Below are 24,598 nucleotides of genomic sequence, written 5' to 3' on the forward strand. Positions count from 1 at the left end.
ACTCCCCTCTTGTCAGCACGGAGGTGGAAAAGGATCTTGGAGTCATTATTGACTCCAAGATGAACATGGCTCAGCAGTGTGGGGAGGTGGCTAGGAAGGCCAACTGTACCTTGTCGTGCATCCACAGATGCATTTCAAGCAGGACCAAGGAGGTGATCCTCCCCTTCTATGCGGCACTGGTCAGGCCGCAGCTGGAGTACTGCGTCCAGTTCTGGGAGCTGCACTTTAAGAGGGATGTGGACAGCATTGAGAGGGTCCAGAGGAGGGCCACTCGCATGATCAAGGGACAGCAGGGCAGGTCCTATGAGGAAAGGTTACGGGACCTGAACCTGTTCAGCCTCCAGAAGAGAAGGCTGAGGGGGGATCTTGTGGCCTGCTATAAACTAGTCAGGGGGGATCAACAGGCACTGGGGGAGTCCCTGTTCCCCCGAGCGCCGCCAGGAGTGACCAGGAATAACGGTCACACGCTGGCGAAGGGAAGGGTTAAGTTGGACATTAGGAGGCGCTACTTCACGGTCAGGGCGGCCAGGGTCTGGAACCAGCTTCCAAGTGAGGTGGTGCAGGCTCCCACCCTGGGGGGTTTTAAGAGGAGGTTAGATGACCATCTTGCTGGGGTCGTTTGACCCCAGTACTCTTTCCTGCCATGGCAGGGGGTCGGACTAGATGATCTGCCTAGGTCCCTTCCAACCCTAGAAACTATGAAAATTCAGGTCATCAAAATTCAGACTGATCCCTGCACAGGTTTCAAAAAAAACTTTGGATAGAATCTACTACATCCCTAAGGCAATTGTTCTGATGGTCAAGGCTCCTCATTAAAAATTCTGAACCTAGTTTCCAGTCTAATTTGTTTAACTTCAGATTTCTGCTACCCAATGTTATACCCTGTTAATTAAAAAGGCTATAAAAATCATCTCCCCATTGAAGGTGCTTATAGTTAGTGATCAAAATCACCACGAATTCTTCTGAGGGAAGGTTGAAAGTGAAGGGCCCCACTTGCTCCTCCTAGCCACAGTTCTCACTGGAAGGCAGACTTTCCAGGCCTCTAATCCATGTTGTAGTTGGGTTCAGAACCCTTATTAGCTTCTCAACATCCTTAAAAAAAAAAAAAGCAAAAGCTATCATCTCGCATGCTACATGCCTAGGCCACGTGTTTACTTCCACCAGCCTTCCCATCCAAGGACTGCATTTGACCACAACCACAGTATCTTACTAACCACTCATGACTCCAGACTTATAAAGCATGATGGCTTTCTGGGGAAAAGGTCTTGTAATAAGCCTGTGTTGACTGCTATGAAACTATACTGCCATCTTTAATTTGTTACTGAATACTGTCCATTATCCACCTTTCCATGTGTTGTATCCCAACATTCATCCTGGTGAAAAGCCAGTAGGCACAAGTGAAAGAAAGTGTTATTGTATGACATACCTTGTATCCATATATGACGTTACCTGTACACAGTACTAATACCTTTAAATTATATAAAGCCATTCCAAACCAAATCCTTCAGATGGTAGTTCATCTTAAAAACACGCCTCTCTATAATGGAAACATAGTCCTGCTGGGATTCTTTTTTATTTCAAGGTATCACAACCTTAATACCAAAATTTTCAATACACATTTCAAGTATGTATGCGTAGCACTATCCCTAGCTACCCTATCCCATGCAATGTCATATCACACATTTAAAGAGAACAATTTGAAAGACTTACTGTTCAAATACAAGCAAATCTCAGTTCAGCTAAGCTGAACTGCATTACAAAACACTGCTCTTGCTTTCCAAAGTTAAAAGTTTGTTTAAAAAAAAACAAACAAACAAAAAAAATTAAAAAGCTAGAAATAGCTGAAGGAAGGTGAAAGAATGGATTGCTATTCTCTTAAAAGGTTTTAATAAGTAAATGAGTCATTTCAAAGATACCTATACAAGAAATAATATAATTCAGAGCCAGATATTCAGCTGTTTCACACACTAGGATAGTTTTTATATGATACATTCAGCTTTCCTTCTGTACCATACACAAAACTTTCAGTGTACAACATGTAGATGCAACTCAGTATATTAGCAAAAAAAAATCCCCCCAAAAAAAAAAAATGCGCACACACACACTTTACAGATGACAAAGTCAAGTAATCTTATTTCTAAAACATTCCACACAACTTAGGGTGTGACCAATAATCCAAGTTAATGGCATTTTGTATCAACAGTTTAAGCTAATGATAGTCTTCTACAGGGAGTCTATCAATTGATTTAAGAAAAATCTAATGACTCAGTTTCCCTACTAGTCGCAACCTACAAGAGAGAGACATAAGTCTCCTCTATGTCACAAGCCCTATTAATTCTTGACAGAAGTCTTCATTTTTCTTCCCCAGAGTGAAAGGAGGCATTAAAGTTGTGACACTAGACCAGTTGTTTTAATTGAAACCCCATACAAAGCTCCTCATTTGGAGTTCAACTACAAGCAGCATTACATGGGCTTTTCCCCCCCCCGCCTCCTTTCCTTTTCTGGGCACATTTACTTTACACAAAAATTAAAATGTGCAGAAAGTTCCAGTCATATGTACTAACTGGGATGTCAGGATTTCTATTTACTTCTACAGAAGTTTGTTGTAGTATCATGCGATTGTGCAATGGAGAAAGAGGGAATATATGCATGTGTACTGAAGCCACGAGATAACCAGCATTTGACAGCATCATATAAACTAGATTAAAGTGTTGGCTCCAAAAAGCAAGTTTTCCTTAAAAAAAGGAAGCAAAACAAAACAAGAAAACCCAATAACAAAAGTTCCTATAGATCGGTTTATTTTAGGTACTCATCTAAAGCATTACAATGGCTACATTTCTTTTTTCCTTTCATTAAAATCTCCATATAATGTTTCCCTTTTGCAAAAAAGGGGCTTATGGCTAAGTAAGCTTGGGATACAATAGTGACAGTTTCTGGCGACTTCTAGATGGAAGTTCAAAAGCTAGGCAAGATGTTTTGTAGTGTGTATATTTCAGAGTTCTGATTCTCAACGTTCCAGTTGCTCATGGGGAATAAGTCTACAATTACTGAGGGATGGGCAATTACTAGGTGACCTATGCTTATACCCATTTCACACACAAAAGACTCTTTTCTTAAGTTGCAATGGCATAGAAGGCCTACTTCAATAAATGTACAGAGGACAATAAAAATTAAGACCTGATAAGCCCTTCATGTTCATGGAATTCTAGAACAAATACTAGGTTTAATTAAAAAAAAAAAAAAAAAATGCATATGAAAGCATGATGAACATACTGAATGTTAACCTTAGTTTGAGTTTCAATTAATTTAAAGACATAAAATTAGAAGGTAAGGGGAAAAAAATAAAATAAAATACATCACAAAAATATTTTTTTTTTAAAAAGGTCTCTACAATAATTTCAGGCAAGGAAATAACTAGTATTAAAACTCCAATTCAGTACTAAATTTCAGTGGTGGTGGCCATTAAGTCTAGATATTCAACATGCAATATGACTTTAGTAGCTATTTTCAAAACATATACAGGTTGCATCGACTTTTTTTACACTGGCGTTTTTTATCCCCGAAATTCATCTTAGGCTGTTTTACACCAATTAATTTCACATCTTGGCAAATCTCTACATGGTTATAAGACTAGTAAAAGGATCCTGAATGTTTCTATATGGTTTGATTAACTGTTGTTGACTAAGCCAGAATTGTTTTCAAACTGAAGACTACACTAAACTTGTTAAAAAATTTTGGCTTTCTCCACACTAGCTGTGGAAGCAGTATTAGAAACTGCCTTGGTTAGAGCCAAACTCAAAATGTGGCAGAACTAAGTTCTTCCTGATTAAATTGTGTGGCAGTAGAACACCTTGCCCTTTTCCTGCAAGCCATCCAATTTTCAGCATCCAAGTCTCACTACAGTCAGACTCTGAAAAATCTGAGATTTCATTGTGTGCATCTTTTGACCTAGAAAGAGTACCAACTCTTTGAATTAATCTGCAGCTCATCTTAACAGAGGCCATGACACACTGAAGCTTCTCTAGTGGGTTAGTGAACAAAGACTCTCTCATAACATTTCTTTTTACGATTGACCATGTTCATTTGCTCTTAAAGGTTGCAATAACTTTCAGTGTTTGGGGCATTAATAATCTTTGTTAACATGCATCAGATAACAAAAAGCAAGCTTAAAACAAAAATCTTAAACTTTAGACTGCCTCAGTTTTGTCACCTGGTGTCAGAGGAACCACTTTACTACAACAAAGCAAAAGCAAAAGAGCACAGGTCTATATAAATACTTGGTTTCTCCTGCATGCTCATTCTAGATCCAAGTCAGACACAATAATAAACTCTCAAAACCCAGTCTTTCCCCCACCCACATAACTGCCTAGATATCCAGCTACTTACAGAGGAAATGGGCAGGGTGAACCCCACTGTGTAGAGAACAGTGGATGTGATGGTACTGTCATGGTACGGATACTTGATGCTGTCATCATTACAGAAAAAGCCTCTCTGATACGGCTTTATTTTGGCCAAGTTTAGAACACCAAGGGGTAAGCCAGCTGTTGGGGGAAAAGACACAAATGGTTAAATCAAAATTCACATGTAAGCAGATAGAGGAAGCTACTGAACATGCAAAAACTCAGGTTTTCCCACCCATCTCATCAGCGACTTGCAAATGTGTTTAAAAAAAAAAAAAAAAAAAAAAAAAAAAAAATCACGTCATACACACACTTATCCACCATTTTTACAACCAATATAAACATTTCTTAATTAGGAGCTATCCACAATGTCACCTGCCAACAACTGCAGAAGTTGGAGAAGAGTACAGAATTCAGAATCTTTTGATTAAAATGTTCCCATGCACAAAGTTCTAGCTCAAGAAATCAATACACCACCTATACATTACTGCAACTTTCATTCGGGATAATAATGGGTGCATCTATACATACTTTTATATGCACCTAAACATTATGTGCATTACAGCGATTTAAGTGCAAAGTTAGGCATGAATAACCTAAAATTTCCATTTTTAAGGCACATTAAGGATGCACACACGTAGACCCACACCCTTAATGTACTTTACAATTGGCACATGCCCAATGAAAGGCAAAATCTGGCCCTATTTCTTTCTTCCACACCCCATAATATTGGCTTCTGACTGACTTGCCAAAGCTATTCTCGTTTCAAGTAAAGCTGACAAGCAAGGACTACAAGTGACCAAGAACGTTTTAAGATCCCCCCCCAGGTGAAAAAAAATGGATAACTGAAAAAAAATAGATAAGTTAACATAATCATGCAAATGGTTCTGAAAGGAGAGGGGAAATAAAAGCTTCTAGACAGAAACAAGAGATTGTATGCCTTGAAATGACCTTAAGCCAAAAGTCAGTCCAATTTGTATATCTTTAAGAAAGAGACTTTATGCAATTAAGAGACTTTAAAAAAAAAAGTGGGACTCCTACAAGATGTGATACTACATATTTAGGGCTCTTTGGGTCACATTTGTTTGCATCAGACCCCAAAATATAATTTCTACTCCTTTTACAACATTTCAGTTCTTGTTTTTGACAAGCCAGCCTCTCTCAATTAGCTTATTAAGATGAACTTTCACAGTTGCGGTCAGCCTGTATGCTTTACTGCTGGGTTACTGAAGGCAATTCATATGCGGATATACAAGACAGTTCATTATTATTTTCTGCTTATTTCCCTACGAAGTAACTTCTGGACTTTTTCCATGCTCTCCCCCCTATGCAATTTTGTATATAATAAACTGAAAAATAGTCAAGATTGATAGGGTCTTTTTAAAAGAAAACAACCATCACTGAACATCTCTTTCTGCTGGACAATTAGTATACAGAGAACCTTATATGTCAATTGTTAATGCCTGATCAGCTGAAGTCAAAAAGCATGTTTAACTTAGAATTTTCTTATGTTTCTTAAAAGCAGGTAATAAACAATACAAAAATACTGGTCACTGTATTAACATGAATATAAATGTGTTACTTAACCCAGTCTTAATAGACAACATAAGAATTCATTTCCAAACCAGGCTGAAGGACCAGGGAGGGAAGATTATGCCAATTGCTTTCCAAATAAAGCCATGTTCATTAATTCTTAATGAGACTCCCTAGATCATCCCAGTTAGAGTGCCTTGACAATGTGACAGCTGGTAAGAGACTCACACAATCCCTAGAGTTCACAAGTCTTAAATCCATGGAGTGTTGCCACCTTCAAGAGTTACACTACGCCCCTTGCATTACCATGGTAATATGACAAGAGAGGAGGTTACAATGGTCTTCTATTGCTGAGGCTACAAGGTTATTTACTAAACTCTTCTTCCTTGTTTTACCAAGGTCATAGTAAACAACAGTTAGAAACATTTATAAGATATAAGGCAGTCATAATTATTGTAGTAGCAAATATTGGGGGGGGGGGGAAGGAAGAGGAAGCACAAAAGCACTGCTGTTCTTAGAACAGTAATGGTACAAAAAAATCCAAAAATTTTCCTCACTAGATTAAATAAATAAAAATAGTGCCACATGTTGACTTGAATTGGTGATACTCATTTCTTTGAATTGACTTGACACTGCAAAGTTGCCATAGGAATTTCATAGCTAGGGTCCAATTCCGCAGACAGATAAACGCATCTTTATGATGAAAGTTCAGCATAAAAAGTATGCATGCATGCTGGAAGGCTAGGCTAGTCTTACAAGTATTGATCTTGGTGATTAGGTCTGTAGGAGTTTATGGGTTCCTGTGAAGTATCAATGAACTTGTTCCAGAAGAATGTGAAGTCCTATAGATAGGCCATATTTTCTGTTAGGTCTTACAGTTTGGGGCCAGCAGAAGCATTTGCTTGAACATCAAACCAAGCAATGCTATTGTGAAGGAGACAATTACAGTCACTTAAAAATCATGTACTTAGCTCAGGGGCAGGCAATTATTTTGAGAAGTGGGCCGCTTACTGAGTTTTGGCAAGCCATCGAGGGCTGCATGACAGGCAGCCCAGGGCAGATGGATATTAAATTTTCTAAATTTTTTTAGGGGCCCCATGGGCCAGATAGAACAGCCTGGTGGGCCACATTTTACCCACCCCTGACTTAGCTAGATAAGGACTCTCAAATGGGCAACACACTACCCTGCCAATGGCTTTGTGTAACCTATACAGGCATCTGCAAGGACATAGGAAAACTGAATACAGACCCAAAAGTTCTTCAGGTTTGCTTAAGGCCACTAAAATCAAATATACTAGGGTACCTGCAGTAAAGTTGTGACCCCACTGATATTAATGGAATTTTGCCATGATTTTTGGTTTACTTATCATAGTTTAAGCTGTTCTTTAGAAAGCATTAACATTTGACCTCCAGCATCTCCCTCCCCTCACTTTGGTCCTCAAGAGCACACAATGATCTGTGCAGGTCTCTTAAGAGAGCATTAAAAAGCTCCCTCAATACCACAAGACCTAATACAGACATGGTGGCAAAATGAACAAGGATGCTTAAATGTTGAAGGAGCACACATTTTGTTAAAGGAAATGTTTGTTTTGGAATCCCAGGTCATCACAAACTTGTGAGCAAGTCAGAGAAAACCTAAGGGTGCTTGTAGTTGTGCCGCAAAGCTGCTCTAACACTGTAATTACAGCATGCCGGAGCAGATTCAATTAAATAGAGCCTCCTGGAGTGTGGCAATTACCACACTCCAGCCAGCCTCTGTATCCCCGCACTTCAAAATGGCAGTGGGGGCACTTGAACTAAAGCTTGTTTGACAGGCTTTAGTTCAAGTGCCCCCACCGCCATTTTGAAACACGGGGACACAGATACACGAGATGCTGTGGCATTTTAATTAAAGCATGTTCTGGAGCTACTCTAATTAAAGCACCCTCCCCCCCCATCCCTGGAGCATGTGTAAAAGTGCCACAAGGTACAGAAATAGCGTGTTAGGTTTTTTGGCAAACCAAAGGCCATACTGCTGCACACAACTTGAAATTAAAGGGTTTTTTAATTGTATAAACTTCAGCAGTAAAAGATCAAGCCTACTTCACAAAAAAGAAAGAAACTATAGGATATTTTGTCTTTCAAGTATTTCTTTTGTCTGACATGTTACAGATGAAGTGTCAGAGAACTCAGCTTAAAAAACAAACGTGAATGGTGACAAAAGCTGGTTAAATGTTTCTTCTTTCAATTGCTGCCTTATTCTTTATAGGAACCTCTCTCTGGAATAATTCCTGGTTTTGGAAAAAGTTCTCTCAGATTTTTATGGTGCCTCTGTATTTAAATATAAACACCTCTCATTTTTATTCCTTCCTGGGTTTTCTTTTTCCATTTTAAAAATAATGTGCCTTGTCCTGCTGTATAAAAAAGTGCCGTCAAATAATACACCTTGATTAGGTTAGGACTGAAAAAGCACTTTCTAAACAGTGTTTAGGTAGCACATACAGTGTTAAGAAACTGGAAAGTATGTTTACTTTTAAACCATAAGCTACTATAAAAAGCAGCAAATGAGAGGGTTGGGTTGGTTGAGGCCAGTTTCACAAAAGTCCCTCCACATTCACTTGTACTCTGTGCTACACCAAGACTTTAAATATATATTTAATGTGAGAAACTAGAAAGGTCAGTGGGCCAAACATTCCAGTCTCCAGCTTTGCCTGCTTTCAGTCTAATGACTTAGGTTAGCTATAAAGTGTGTGCGCACCATTTAGACTGTAGTAGAATTATACATAGAATCTCTCAAGTTGCCCAGCAACTAGGAAGGGCATTTGCTTGGGGGCGGGGGGGAAGAAACACCAAACCAAAATCTGGTTGGGAACAAACAATTTTTTTCTATTATTATTGCTCATTGTATTTGTGGTGAAAGAGGGTGTCATCTTGTGAATCGATACAGATGCTCCAGAGATTCTCACAGGAACCTGAAACAATCTGGCACTGTAGGGTCAATGGTCTGTACTAATCTCCAAGCATCGAGTACTTCAGTTGTTACAAACTCTAAAGGGATCAGAGGATGTTCACCACTCCTAAAGAGTATCTAGCTATTCAGATCTGTTTTCCTTAGCGCAGTGAAGAGTTTTTCAACGCCTACAGTGGAAAAGGAAAACAAACCTAGTGGAAGAACATGAGAGTTTGTGCATCACTGACACTGTAGTAGAATTACACTACTGATTTCTCACGTGGGATGCCATGGGGGAAACTAGGTAAGACAAAAGAGCACAGCCCCCCACTTCCCAACAGCCCCTACTTTGATTGCCCCTAGACTCCAAGTAGCATACTCTGCTACAGGTGGCCAGATGTGGGGCCTTGTTTTCAGCCCAGCTCATTCCCCTGCCCTTCCCATGCTCTAGGAGCTGGTGGGAGGGGCAGCAGGGGCAGGTGGCTCCTGCATTCAAGTCTCCAGAGTAGCCACAGCAACAAGGACTGCACTCATGCCCTCAGACTGGGTCCAGGGCAGGGAGGGTGCAATTAGCAGAAGGAATGGGACACAACAGCATTCTGCCCCCACTACCTTCACTTAACACCAGCAACCACTGGCATCCCCTCCTGCAGGGGTATCTGACTCCTTCAGGGGTCTGAGTGACCCACCCCAAACCAGCTCCTCCAAGCAGCTCCTGCCAGTGCCAAGCACCATGCACCAAGCTATGCTCTTGGGGTGCCCTCCCTGTTGCTACTGCCTGCCCTGCCAGATCTTTTTAAGCATGTCACAGTATGCAAGAAGATAAGTACGGGAAGAAGTAAATTCGTATTTAAACAGGGTGCCACAAAATTCGAAAGAATTCAGGGAGGATGCCTCAAGTCTGAAAAGACTGAATCACTGAATCGCACAGTAAAGCTAGCCTTTCTTGTGTGCTAACCCCCGTCTTATCATCAAGCAACAGCTTCCTTCCCTACCCAACCGGAATCAGTTCTCGTCTAACTTTCAGCTGCAAGGAAGACTTAATACTATCTTCTTTTGGACCACAAACCACTAGGATCCTTTGCAGAGCCTAATCAGGCTGATGAACAAAAAGCAATTCAACAACAAATTATTTTGAGGTTCTGAACACCCTGGTCTGCTGCAGCCCAGAGCTGCTTAAAACCAAAAAAACCAAAAAAAAAACCCTTCCCTTAGATCAAAGCTTCTAAATATTTTGGAAGTTACTAACCATCTACTGCCATTCGTTACCCTCCCCTAAAACGTAAGAGCAGCAGACCCTGGCCTGTCAAACTACCAGAGGCTCGGACCTTGCTCATGCTTCAGAGTACTGTGGAAGTAGCATACCCCCCTTTTAGAATCATCTTATAGACTGCCCAGCAAGTGGCACACAGTCAAATATAAGGGTACAGAAGGGTTGCCGAGACATATAGGCCATGTGTAGATGAAATGAGGGGCGCGTGTGCATGACATTAAGTGGGTTAAATGTTTTTTGCACTGCTTTAATGGTGTTGGTGTTTGCATGTGGCGGTGGCATACTGCACACTAATTCCAGCCACTGTAGCAAGTTTGTTGGCAAAATGCGCCTTAAATGACTTGGGACACAGCAAACTAAAACTCGGAGTTTTAGTTTGCTGCTCTACAGCCGTGGAGCCAAGCACCAGGCTCCATGCAGCTCAGGGACTCTGCAGGAAGCCTGTGCACGAAGTCTGGCAGCAGCCCAGGAAGGCAGGCTCTGCCCAAGGGAAAAAAAAAAAAAAAAAAAAGGTGGCGAGCCCGATTCCCCGCCTCTTCCCCTAGAGCCTGCCTGTCTGCCTGACCTGCACAGGGGCCCAGTGCTCCCCTCTGCAGCTGTCCCTGGGACCCCCCGAGTTGGGTGCCTGCAGGTGGGTGCTGCTACGGCAGGAAGCACCATGCGCCCCCGCAGCCCAGGGACCGCTCCACCCGCCAGGAGCTGTCCTTCCCTGCCCCACCGCCAAAGAGACAGGTAAATTTGGGAGTGTGTACAACATGGGGGTTTTTAAAAAAAAAAAAAAAAAGGCCCCAAATTGAAGTGGTGTTTTTAAAAACCCACTGCTTCAATTTAGGGCCCCCATTTCATCTACACATGCCCACAGTATTTAAAAAGAAAGACAAGAATAAAATGGAAACATAGCATGAAGAAGTGCTATGACCCATGGTTTGAAGAAGTGATGTTGTAGGGGGTAGGGGAAGGTAGCCAAACATTTGCAAATGGTAGAGTTATGTACAGACAAGAATGCTTATGAGAATCATGGCAGACCAGCCCGATTTATGTAGTGCTATTAAAAAACAAGCTGGAAGCTATTCTTACTCAGCTGCTGGACCAACAGAAGCTGGTGGGCAATACAAGATCCTTAGGACTGTGATCACTACAGATCATAAGTAGCTCCATGGACTTCAAGGGCAGTAATTCATCTTTGTTGAACAGACAAAATTTAGCGTGATAACAGCAAAGGAAGAAAGAAAGAATGGTAATCATAAGTCACTGTCTTTAGAGTTCCCCAGTCTACAGAAAGAGGAACGGCAAGAAACTGATTAGCCAAAGAAACATCCTTTAAAAAGAAAAAATGTCTAGGTTAAGAAGGCTGTTTAATGAAACTTAATTGCTAAATAACAACAGATCAATTAAGAACCAAATATTTACCAAAAGCATGTTGGGAAATACAAACTCAGTGCATTGATCAAACATCAGTTATTTTTCCTTCAAAACAGAAGAGAAATGCAAGCCAAATCTTTCATCTTTACAGTTACAACCACTACAGTGTTCAACATTTTAGTTAAATCCATACTGTTCAGATTGGTGGAACTTGCGTTTAATTGTTTTCAAGCCTTGTAAATGAAAACTTACTCTAATTTAGAGTGTGATGAATCCTAGGAAATCATTCTGACACTGAAGAATCAATACAGCTTGGCAAAAGAATGCATGGGATATAGTTATCAACTCTAAATAGCACAAAAAGCCCCCACACACTTATGATTAGCCACTGTTCTTACTTGGTCGGCTATAACATGCTCCCAAGATATTCCAGCATTCACTGATGCCAGAAAACATTCACAGGAGACAGCATTAGACTCTGACAGTTTTCAGAACTGCTCCATTTTGCTTACAGATTCCAGAATTTATTTTAGTTAGATTAAGACAAAAATTTTTAGAGATCTTCCATTTCTGAAGTATGTTAGTCACCAACATTTTACAGCTCAAAAGGAGAAAGATTCCTGCCTTTTTCTATCACTGGCCTTTCCTCTTTCTGTGACATTTTTAGAAAGATAAAAGAAAATGCATTATGAAGTAGCATTAGCACAATATTTTGTCCGGAAGCAATACCCAAAGGAATGCCACAAGACAAGGTTATGAACAGTAAGCTTCTAGCACATGCTGTTATTCAGCATGAGGCAACAGCCTGGCAGGACCCATGAAGTGCTATTGTTATTGAGAGCGTAACACTTCCCCCATCCCGAACTTAAATAGCTCCAAGTAAAGCAGACATTGTGCATACACATGTGCTATTAACCCACCTGTTTCTTTAGTTCTTTTTAAATAAGCCAAATCACTGATTAGCGTTTGCTCTGAGCCAGCGTAGACGAGCTACCAAAGAAAATTCTGGGAAACAATAACCATGAAGTCTATAGCTTTAATAAAACTTTCTATATGAAGTGTTGTAATACTGAGAACAGATCAGTTAGCTAGCTATAATATAGATTTTTACAGTACATGGAAAAAATTCCATGCTATTATTAATCAACCAGTCACAAAAGGAAGAAGGAACTAAATGAATTTTTATTACCAAGTAGTTTTATTACCAAACTCAAAAGTGAATATACAGCTCACTGGAGGAGCTGCAGCAGATTGGGAAGAGGGTGATGAAAAAGAGATACGTGAATGAACTATGATTTTCCCAAGACAGAAAAAGTGGACTGATCTAGACAGTGTTCTGAATCAGTACACCCAAGCAGACCACATTCATGTTTGTCCAACTTAGAATCCACTCCTCCGGGTATCACAAGGGATTGCACAAAGATGGTGCACACCTCGTTGAGCTGATTTAAGCCCAATTACCTCCTGCCCATGGCAGGAGACCAGACTTGATGATCTTACAGGTCTGTTCTGGTCCTACTATTCTGTAAATCGCATCAGCAAACGTGTAGACACGCTAAGTCACATTAATGCAGTATAGTATGACCTGGAACCAACTTTAATCCCAAAAAATCAGTCTGCACACCCGCATTAATGCACCTTAGTGCATGAACATGTAGATGTATGCCTAAAAATCACTTTAATGTGCATTAGGCATGCATAAAAGTGCATGTAGACACACTCACTGAATATTAACCCTCCCTCCCCACCCCTACTCATTCCAACCTGACAGACAGTACATTCAAGCTACTTTCACTCTCCATGCATGCAACTGACTTTTTAAACTGCAGAGAGCCACAAAAGGCTTTCCCTTCCCATGGGCCTTAGGAACATAAACACAATTCTCTGTTTAAACATGGTCTTTCAGAGTCAGGTTTTATAGCAGACAGCATTAAAAGCTACAATTTCCCCAAGCACAGTAGGCCTTCCCAAAGGCTATGCCATCATTCCATGCTTTGCATATTACTGTGCTACAGTACGTACAAGCTTATGTTAGTTGCAACCATGCTTTTCCTGGATGACCTAGGGTCTTCATAACCCAAGTCATTATTGGAATAGTATGCATGTTGGGGGGAGGGGGAGGGCAGATTCAACAAGGGTGCTGTCAAGGTGCCCTAGGGTGCCACATCTTTTCAAGGGTGCTATCACGTGCCACGCAGTGTTTGCAAGCCTAAGAGTGCTAACATGATTATCCCGGAGATTTCAAATGGGAATTCAGAGTGTTAAAAAAAAAAAAAAAAAAAAACACTTTGACCTGCTCTGGTCCGAGTTCTTTGTAACAGAATTGCTCTATTATTTTTCCATAGTAAAAACCAAAAAAAAACTGAATACTATGAGCAGACACATTCTGAGGGGAGCCTCAAGTCTGTAACAGTGGTCCTCAACTTAACTCATTCAAAGGAGTTGGTCTATACAGCTTCTGCTGCCCTGCCCACAATCTTCTTAGAAAGCATTTTTGCTTTTGAAGCTGAGCAAGTTCATTCAGTCAAGGTTCAAACCTCTATATAAACACTGTACTTTATGGTTTGAATACACAAAGATATTACTACTAAATTAAATCCATCTTCAACTTGTATATTTAGGACTAAAAAGAAGTTGGCAATTGGATGATCTCAGGGAACAAGTGTTTAGATTCAACAATATTTCCTTTACACAGGCTAAATATCTCCCCCCTTGAACATTAAACAGGAGCACTATAAACATTTATCAATAGATCAACAACAGCCATACCATACCATACACACTTCAGATGTTAGTTAATAAGCACATGCTCTCTTTGTGAAGAAAATTTCAGCTTAAGCATGAAGATCACAGCAACATTAGAGGATAACAATTATTGGTGAAGTCTCAATTCTCAGAGCAAAAATTAGGATTTCAAAGAATGAAAACAGATGGAGAGAAAGTCAGGCTGTGTCTTTATCTATGAAGTAGCATGGCTGGTTATTTTTAAATAAACAAACTAACTAAATAGTATCAAGTTTTCCCTAGTAGTAGTAGGATTATGTATTTATATAATCCTACTGCTACTAAAGGAAGACACTGCCTTTGTTAGAGGCACATCCCTTCAATTAAGGTTCAGGAGCTTTCAGCTACCAGTGGAGATGGGACTCACTAGAATTCTTCCAAGAAGCCCAGAAATAGCTTTGGAAATACCGTCAGTGTTCCCCCTCTTCCCCTTTTGACTTCAGACTAGTTACTTTTAAACGTGCCCTGCAAAGGATACACAAGAAAATTGAATTTATGTCCTCTTTTGCTGTTTAAACTTAAACTTGCTGTTAAGGTTAGGAGAGACAGAGACAGAAAAAAAAAAAATAAATAAATAAAAAAAATAAAAAAACTTGACATTTATAAGACAGTTAGAAGGCTGTGCCTAGGTAATGACATTCAAAATGCCCAAAGTAGAACTGATCTAAGTTACATGGTTTTCTGTAAGCGGCATAGTTTGAAATCAGTAGCAAACAGAACACATATTTGCCCTTGAAGGGGGAGGAGCTGTGTGCAAATCTTAGACGTTTTGCCATTTTTAAGCCAGTCTGTGTTGCCCAAACTTCTGTTATGTTACAGGTATAGATTGGTTTCCGATCACTTATACCAATAAACTTGTAATGTCTGTGCCTGGCCTAAATGCTGCAATTTGTGTAGTAGTTGCCACACAACTTTTCCAGTTGAAAAGTTTAACACTTAGTGATACTAAATCCAATTTGAATTAGGACCAAGAAGTAGTTGTGCCCAGCTTTGACCCCACCATCCCATGCATTTCTTCAGAGTGCACACTCCATCATGGAACAGCATATCACAACTCAGAGGGACTAGATTTCTTTAAGTCTAGATTACATCTGTATTGCTTCAGAAATGCTAAGCAAGGCAGTTACATTTGCATCTACACAACAGAGAAAGATATCAGGTGTTGGTATAACATTAGTGTTGTGCCAAAAAGAAAGATGTCCAGTTTCACCAATCTAGGGTTTGGAATCTATTGTCAACCACGTAAGTGCTTTTGCAAGCTTTCTGAAGATACAGTAAGATACTTTACCAATGCCTTGATTTAAAAGAAAGGAAATTCTCAGAGCACATCCCCTAGGAGAGAAGGCCACACAACATCATCATCTTAAAATGGCTTGCCCATACTATCTTTTGTTATGATTTAAAACAAGCCCAAAAACACCACCACAGAACATCCAATACTTATTTACATTTATATTGCAGGTTTATTCTGACATGCAGCTGGAATTCCAGACACGTTAGTTTATACACAACCACAGCATTGCCACCATTTTGACGCAACATATACTGGAAAAAATATTTTAAGGGAGTCCTGTTTCTCTCACACACACACACAATCACTGTGACAACTGCAGTGGTCACCTGTGATTAACTAGAAGATGGCAGATAAATTTGTCACTAACTTGAGATGGAATGGTAAGGCTGGGTCTATATGTCCCCCTCCCTCCCCCACCCAAAAAAAAGGTTAAATAAAGGTTTGTATGTTCCATGAATAAAGTTCTTGGGTTTTTGTTGGGTTTTTTTTGGTTTTTTTTTTTTTGGGGGGGGGGGGGGGGGGGGTCTAATCAGCATCATTAGTGTTTCTCAATACCTCTGAAATCCAGACAATTGTGTTTTAGAAGCCTACTGAAGGCCATAAAAGTATATTCCACAGGCTTCAACAGGCTTGGGAAAGGCCCCAATTTTTAGTAAAGTAGATTCTCAAGGGATAAGGCATAGAAACTCCATTTTCAGATATGGAAGAGCAGACTAGACAGAGTGTGCATATGGAACAGAGTTGAGTAGGGGTGCACCGATAGCGATTTTGGGGGCTGATACCGATAGCCGATATTTAAGGAGGCATATCAGCCAATACTGATCCGATTTCTGAGGTGGGGGGCTCCTGCCGCTGCATGTATCCTGGGAGGGCCCCCAGATCTGTGTGGGGTGGGCAGTTTGCAGCTGTGGGCTGAAGCCAGGGCTGTGCCAGACTCGTCTCAGCAGGGGGCTGGGCTTGGACTAGGCAGCGACGCTGGGACTAGGGCTATGGAGGGGGCTACAACCACCACAAATTTCACCATAGCCCTGCTCCCAGCACTGGTGCAGCCTGCCCGAGGCACCCCTGGCTCAACCCCCACCTCCCCCCACATACCAAGAAGAGTGAGGATTGTGCCAAGAGGGCAGCAGCGGTGCTGGAAGAGAGGCTATGGCAAAATTTGGGGTGGCTGCAGACCCCTCTATAGCCCCCCTCCCAGCACTGCTGCCACCCACCCCGAGCCCAGCCCTGACCAAGAAGAGCCCAGCGCAGCCCAGCTCTACCCGGCAGCTGCAGCCTGCCCTGCACAGATTTAAGGGAACATGCCCACCCCCACCGTCCCCCATGTCCTGGGGTGTCCCCAGTGGCAAGAGCCACCCCCCACTGCCATGAGCCACAGCTCCATCCCACACCTAACCCACCCCAACTGGGCAGCGCCTGCCCCTGCCACCTCCCTCACCAAAGGGGATGTTAATCTGCTCCCTCCATGCCCCTTCCACCACAGGGACTTACCAGCTGCACACAGCTCTCCACTCTGTCGGGCTATGCTCCTCACTGACTACATGCTATGCTGCAACTGCACACATGCACAGGCATTTATCAGCCAAGTTATCAGTCACTTCAGGTGGATTTCCAATACAGCCAATTTTCTTTATATCAGTACCGATCCATAAATCAGACTGGTGTATCAGTGCACCTCTAGGAGTTGAGGCAAAAAAATTTTGGTTAATAAGCCACACTGCTCGCTGCATTTTCTTTTATTAGGCCAGGGGCAGTAGTATAGTGCAGAGTTTAAGCTTTCGCTCATGAGAAGCAACTGGAAACACATTTAAAGCTAGTTCTCTGCATCTAATCTATAAGAGATTAAGAAGTCTTCCCTTTTGGCAAACAGTTATATAAATCATGTTTAATGCATTTGCTATTTAAATCAGCAAATTGAGTCAATCATTCATATTTGGGCTAGGGACAGAAATTACACAAACTGGTATGAGTGATTAGAAGCCAGTTCAAATCTGCAACACAACAGAAGCTCAGCGCACATAAAACGCTTTCAAAATGGTCAGAGCCAGTTTAAGATGAACCTGAATAGATGTAGCATCAGACTTAACTGATTTAGATTGAATCAGTTTATTGAACTTCTGTCCCAGATCCAAGTTAACTCAGCCCTCGAGAATCCCAATATGCTTTGCACCTCCCCCACAGCTCCCCACCTCACAGGGTGGGCAGTCTAGCCTTGGCTCAAGCTGTCTGCTCCAGCAGAGCAGGGAGGCATGCTCTAGGGCCCCCTGGCTCCTGGCCTGGGTCACTGCAGACATGTGGCTGCATTTCTGGAATCAAAAGTGCATGTCTGTACACTTGCTTATTGGTTCAGTCTATGCAGGTTAGACCAACCTGCAAAGACTGAATCAATTCAGTCTCGGGCTTTTTGACTGCCTGTACATAGCCTCAGAAGGACTAACAACCAGATCAAAAGCTTAAGACAATATTCACTAACTAGTAACTCATAGGTTGAGCATGAACCTTGATTTTGGCTTACTATCATGCTGAAAACAACAACCAATTGTTCACATGACACCAGAGTGAAGGAAGTCTCCCTGGTGCTGTTCTCGATAGCAAGGATATCATCCTCCCTGCATGTTCAGCTACATGTGTTCAAGAACAATAAAGACAGAATGGGGGAACAGCTTGCTGTTTCTTTAGTCATCTATGAATCTTTTAGGATCACTGAGAGTATTAATGAATTTCCCTTTGTTACAGTTTAAAGAAAAGTTGCCCTTTCATAGACATTAGGGCTGGAAGGAACCTTGGAAGATCAAGTCCAGCCCCCTGCCCCAGGGGCACAAAGTCAGCTGGGCTCAGACAGTAAAAGAAGTTCTTCCTTATGTCCAGCTTGAAACGGTCTTGGAGGAGATTGTGACCGTTTGACCTCGTCATCCCTTGCAGTGCTCTGGTGAACAGGCATTCCCCCAGATCCTGATGTGCATCCCTTACATACTTGTAGGCAGCCACCAGGTCCCCCCGGAGCCCACGCGTTTCCAGGCAGAAGAGTCCCACAGCTCTCCGCCTCTCATCAATTGTGACCGTTTGACCTCGTCATCCCTTGCAGTGCTCTGGTGAACAGGCATTCCCCCAGATCCTGATGTGCATCCCTTACATACTTGTAGGCAGCCACCAGGTCCCCCCGGAGCCCACGCGTTTCCAGGCAGAAGAGTCCCACAGCTCTCCGCCTCTCATCATAAGGCCTGTTTTCCTGCCCTCTGATCATGCATGTGGCTCTCCTCTGGATTTTCTCAAGCTTCTCCACGTCCTTTTTAAATTGTGGAGCCCAGAATTGGATGCAGTACTCTACTCGGCCTTGGTGAAGATGCAGCTATAGTAGGAGGATGACATCCTGGGATTTGCTTGAGAAGCATCTATGGATACAAGCCAGAGTTGTGCTCAGTTTACCAGCTGCAACATCACATTGGTGGCTCATATTATCTTGTGGTCAGTCGTGACCCAAGTCCCTTTCGGCCGTGGTGCTAGCAAGCGTAGCACTGCCGGCCTGTAAGCATGCTGCGGGTTTTTCTTCACAAGGTGAAGTACAGCTTGCATTTTTCAGTGTTGAAGACAATCAGGTTTTCAACTGCCCATGAGGCCATTAGGTTTTTCCAAGCCTGTCAAGGTTGGCCTGGATCATCATCCCGTCCTTGGGTATGAATACTTTACCCTAAAGTTTTGTGCCATCGGCAAACTTGGCCAGTCCGCTTCCGATACCAATATCCACATCATAAATAAAAGATGTTAAAGAGTATAGGCCCAAGGACAGAAGCATGGGGGACCCCACTGGTCACGGCGCACCATGATGATTTACTTCCATCAACTACCACTCTCTGGGTCTGACCTCAAAACCAATTCCCCAGCCAGCAGACTATGATGTAGCCGAGGCCACAGTTGGCCAGTTTTTCCTATGAGATGATCATGAGATACCAAATTGAAGGCTTTTAAAAAAAAAAAAAAAAAAAATAATCAAGATATGACATCTATCTCTTCTCCCTTATCCAGGTGATGTGTCACCTGGTTGTAGGAGGAGATATCGCAGATAGGTCAGGCGAGACCTACCTGCAACAAACCCGTGCTAGCTATCCCTCAGGACATTCTCGACAAACTGGCTGATGGCAATGGTCTCTTTGATAATTTTTTCCAAGATTCCCTGGGATAGAGGTCAGGTTGATTGGCCTGTAGTTACCCGGATCCACTTTCCTCCCTTTCTTGAAGATAGGCACCACATTGATCTTCTTCCAATCTTCGGACACTTCACCTGAGCACCACAAGGTCTCGAAGATCCGTGCCAGTGGCTGAGCTATGATGCTTGCCAGCTCCTTAAGTACCCTGGGGTGTAAACTGTCTGGGCCAGCTGACTTGAAGGTATCCAGGCTCTCAAGGTGTTCCTTCACATGGTCTACATTGATGAAGGGTAACAATTCTCCCTCGCCCTGGCCGTCCTACCATATTGAGCAGTGCCGTCCCTTGGGGCTGGTGAAAAACTGACGCAAAATACCCATTAAGCAGGTTGGCTTTTTCCTGGGCGTCAGTTGCCCCATGTGGTTTAGCTGAACCTGTTAAACTAAAAAAAGCTACTGAACACCTACAGTACTTTCTAAGCCAGAAATGTCCCGAGTCAGAAGAAAGGGTTGAGATTACTATGGTTCCTAATCTTGTGCTTTAAACTAAACCCACACAGAACTAGCCCTGGTATACTCAACTGTCATTTAAAAACTGCCAAAAATTATTCTAGTCCCAAATCCTGAAGGCTACTGTTTCAATGCAAAATGTAAGACAGACAATAACAAATAACCCTAAGAACAGAGAGACTGGAACCCAAGACTTTCACACCCTAACCCATTAGCCCAACCACTAAACTATGCACAGTAGCACAGCCCTACTCAGATCTACCTATATAGCCTAGTAATTGGGGCAATCTCCAGGAAGGTGTAGATTGAACTTACTCAGACTAACATCAGCCTACATCCCAGGTCTACACCTGTAGAGTAAAGACAGGCAACACCACCACTACCAGCACATCTTCAAACACATGATCCAGGCTCTAGAACATGGAAGTGCCTGCCTGCAGACCTAACTTCTGAAAGAGGCAGGATTTTAGACAAATCTCCATGCTTAGCATTTCCTATTGGCCAACTCCAACAAGCACCCAGTCAACATCCCAGTATCTTGCATGGACTTTGAGGTGCCAAACCTATCCCACATGCTGTACATGAAAACTGGATACTCAATTCTGAATTCAAAGACTATTTCTCATGGGCAACTGTCCAAAAGATTTATTGGATCTATCCCATTAACTCCTAACCAGCCAAAGTTAGTCCTGAAGATGAGACTTCAGTCCTGCAACATTAAGTAGAGCAATAAGAAAAGCTACGATATTTTGCAAGTGTATGAAGTGGTAAAAGGATTTTCAGGTTTTGTTTTTCAAAGTGCTGTTTGGATAGACTTCCTGCCAAAGCAGAAGAATATTTTGTAATCAAACATTATGGTACTAGACCTGCAAACCTGGGCTTCAACTAAATATGGTTTTCTGCTGAAGAGAAGCAGCTCTCATTAAGACAAGCCTGTTCTAATTAACAGCTGTCCAGCTAATTTCTACATGGCACTTTGAAGTCAGACACCCTTACAAATGATATCACTCAGCCTTGATTGTATTAGACCTCCCTTGAAGCAAGGCCCCCTAAGTCTTGCTTCCTTATGTATATTTGAGAAGTCTTGTATATTCTACAAGCCAAGATGGATAGGGGCTCGCATAACATTGAGTATGTGTATAAGTTAGACATATTTCTCTATTCGGGAGGAAAGAAAGATTTTGAAGCATACAGGAAGAGAGACAGGTCTGTAATTTAGACCACTTATGTTTTCTAAGGCAAAGGGATATGTTTCCTGTAAACAAAGATATACAGCACAATTATCTTGTAAGTAGGCTGCTGCCCAGAGCTCTGGAGACATGCATAGCAAGCACTACAGGAGACCAGCACAAGCATGCACAGAATGCAGATGCTATATAGTTCTACACTACAGGAACTCCTCTGCCACACCTTTTGGTTAGCAGTGCAGAGCCATAGTGCAGACATTTGCAGCTCATCTTTTTCAGTACTAAAGGAAGAGAGAATGTGTAAAAAAGATTACTACACAGGCATATGAACAAATTAAAATAGCATTCTCTGAACATGAAGAAATAGCATTTTTTTTTTTAAAAGCAAAAGAGACTTCTTTGTATTTGAATAAGCCATAAGGTAACAGAACTGTCTGTCCAGTCACCCTCAAGAGCAACCCAGCTGAAACAGCAGTCTCTTACTCCTCTAGCTAGGGGAATGAGTCCTGGTCCTCTACCACTACTACCACTGCCCCCCTCTCCAAACACACTCTCCCTGGAAGGAGACAGACAAGCAGCTATAGCCTAAGCAATAGCAGCTTAAAAGACTACATATAAATAAAAAGAAATAAAATTGTATATGTATTTATGGTCCCTTAAATGGTGAGTCTTCTTCGACATATGACCATGAAATGAGCTGAGGGATCAGATCAAGTTAATGTTTTAAAGTTTGACAAATTCAAGTAGAGGGTCTTCAGATTTCTCTAGCACTAGGAGCATGTGGGTCACATGAGCAGCTCAAAGCAAGATTCAGGGATGTATCAAGACAATGAAGAAGTTTGACATCACATAAGAGAGTTTTCTTCTTAACTCTTATGAGGGACTAATAGAAATCAAGACCTTCCAGAAAGACCCACACTCTCTAGTACACATGGTACCAAAAACCTGTGTTCTTCCATGGACTGGCTCAAAAAAAAAAAAAAAAAAAAATAATATCACTCAAGCAAGACATTCCAGTCCAATTCCCCTTTTCTCTCTCTCAGTACACTACTATGTAGGTCATTCCCCAAAATTATGATGTTGACATAGACCATATACTTGTTTACCTGGCAGCTCTCTGCCATCCAGGGCACTGAGCAGAGCAGTTGGGCATCTTGCTCAAACAAGACCCCAACAACACGAGATAGAAAACCATTCTGCTGCCAAGCAAGACAAGCCACAAGAAAGGAGGTACTAAGTCTACCAACCTAAGCAATGACCATAAAAGAGTGCTCATATCTGGAAACTTTAAAATTCATGGCATTTTTTGGTTGCATGCCTTTGTTTTGGCCAGCTGTTAAATGTCTGTGTGCACAAGTATTTGTATAAAGGTTTTTCCAATTAAGAAAACCAGAGCTGTCTGTTAAAATTAAGTTAGAATATAGAGTTATTTTCCAAGAGTAATGTCTACTGAAGCTTCTGCAGTCTAAAGGAATGTTCAGTCATTTGCACCAGAATTAAACAAGTTTAATTTTTGTGTTTAAGTAAATAGGCAGAACCTCACCCTTTTGGGAGTGTTATTTGGCTGCAAAGACATTGTTACAGTTGCAAGTGTACTGGAGGCAATTACAATGCGACTGAATTGTTTTGGCAGCATCACTACATCCCAACAAGATTAAAGTGCTGCTTGTTTGCTCATGCCCATTCCGAGTGTCCTGGGTGCATACCAGTCCTCTCCCAACCCCCCCCCCACAGAGCTGAGCTGCATGTCATGGCCAAGCAAGTGATGAAAGCCAGGACTGTCTGAACTGATTTAAAATATTCCACAGTATTTTTTTTTTTTAAATAAAGATTTGCTTCTCCAGAAAGACCCATGCTGTTCCTTAAGGTCCACCAAAAAGGGGTCTTTTTCCATCACCAACTTAAAGACAACTCCCTCCCCTGCCCCAGAACAGCCCATCAGAAACTCCCCCCACGATGTGAAACAATAGTCTGCATGATCAGCCTTAGCCACTACAGTACAGCCATGCTGCAGCTGAAAGATGTCACCGAGGGTCATGCCAGCTGCTGTTGACAGCGCAAGATGGACAGCTAGACAGTGAATTAGTGCAGTGCACAGCAGTGCCAGGGCTCGCAAACATTTTTAGTAGTTTCCAGCTAGTCTTGATACTCAAACCTACAGTACAGGCAGTCCTCGGACTTATGACACAATTGGTTCCTGAAAATGGCTTCTTAAGTTGAAACGCTGCAACTTGGAACCAATTTTTCCATAGGAAACAATGTTATAAATGGGGGATTGGTTCCTGAACCAAGGCCCCGATACCCTGTTTTCACCAAAAGTAACTCAGAATTTTGTACTCAATCAATTATAGATGAGTCATACAGCTACATTAATGTATTTATATTGTAAATAGCAATCATATTGATTTGGAAGGACTTCTTTAAAGCAACTTTGCTGGACTTTTTGAAGGGCTCTTGGCTGGAGCCTTCTCAGGAGTCTTGGCTGCTTTCTTAAAGAAAGCATCCAAAGAAGTTTGGACAGACGTTCTCCAGGGAAATGGGTGACAGCGACTTGTGCGCTGTCATGCCGTCACATCAGATCAAGCGTTGTAAAGTCAAAATTGACATCAGTAAGTTGAAAACAGGGTGTCAATTTAGAAACATTTTAAGTCGAGGACTGCCTGTACAGGGAGAGGGCGGGCGGGCTTGCTGGGGGCACAGCCCACCGCTGCCCACCTTTGCAGCACAGCCCTCGCCCCCCTTATTTTTTCAAGGGTGTCCTCCTCCCTCTCACAACACAGCCTGCGGTAACCGCGGATCGATGACAACAGGCACAAGAGGTACAAAAGCCCATTGGCCAGATGGAGAGGGTAACACCGCACCATCTAATCCCCAGCCCTGGGGGAAGAGATCTCGATGGTGCAACACAGGAGAGAGGCCGGGAGCTGCTGGGCTCTCTGCCCGGCGCGTCCCAACAAGGCTCCGAGCAGCTTTTCTGCTGAGGGGGCAGACTGAGCTGGCGAGAGAAGGGGACAGACCAGATCAAGCGGCAAAGCGGGGAGGCCGCCAGGCAAAGCCAATGCCCCTCCTCCCCCAGCAGCTCCGGCGGAAGAGGCAAGCAAAGAGCAGCGAAAAGCAAAGCCCCAGGAGCATCAAGGCGGCGCGGAGACAGGGGGCAGCGCCAAGCCCCCCCACCCGCCACCCA

The 24,598-nt window shown here is 42.3% G+C and overlaps 1 protein-coding gene across 1 annotated transcript in view; it reads right to left on the reverse strand.

Moving 5' to 3' along the window:
* PLPP1 (phospholipid phosphatase 1) overlaps window positions 1-24,598 on the reverse strand; it is a 123,637-nt gene that overhangs the window by 92,259 nt on the left and 6,780 nt on the right. The window contains exon 2 of the mRNA XM_006017304.3: window positions 17,067-17,112. Coding sequence (XP_006017366.1) covers window positions 17,067-17,112 — 46 coding nt within the window. The remainder of the gene's footprint in view (window positions 1-17,066; window positions 17,113-24,598) is intronic.

The sequence above is a fragment of the Alligator sinensis genome, unplaced genomic scaffold (genome assembly GCF_000455745.1).
Source record: "Alligator sinensis unplaced genomic scaffold, ASM45574v1 scaffold573_1, whole genome shotgun sequence".
Classification (NCBI taxonomy): Eukaryota; Metazoa; Chordata; order Crocodylia; family Alligatoridae; genus Alligator; species Alligator sinensis.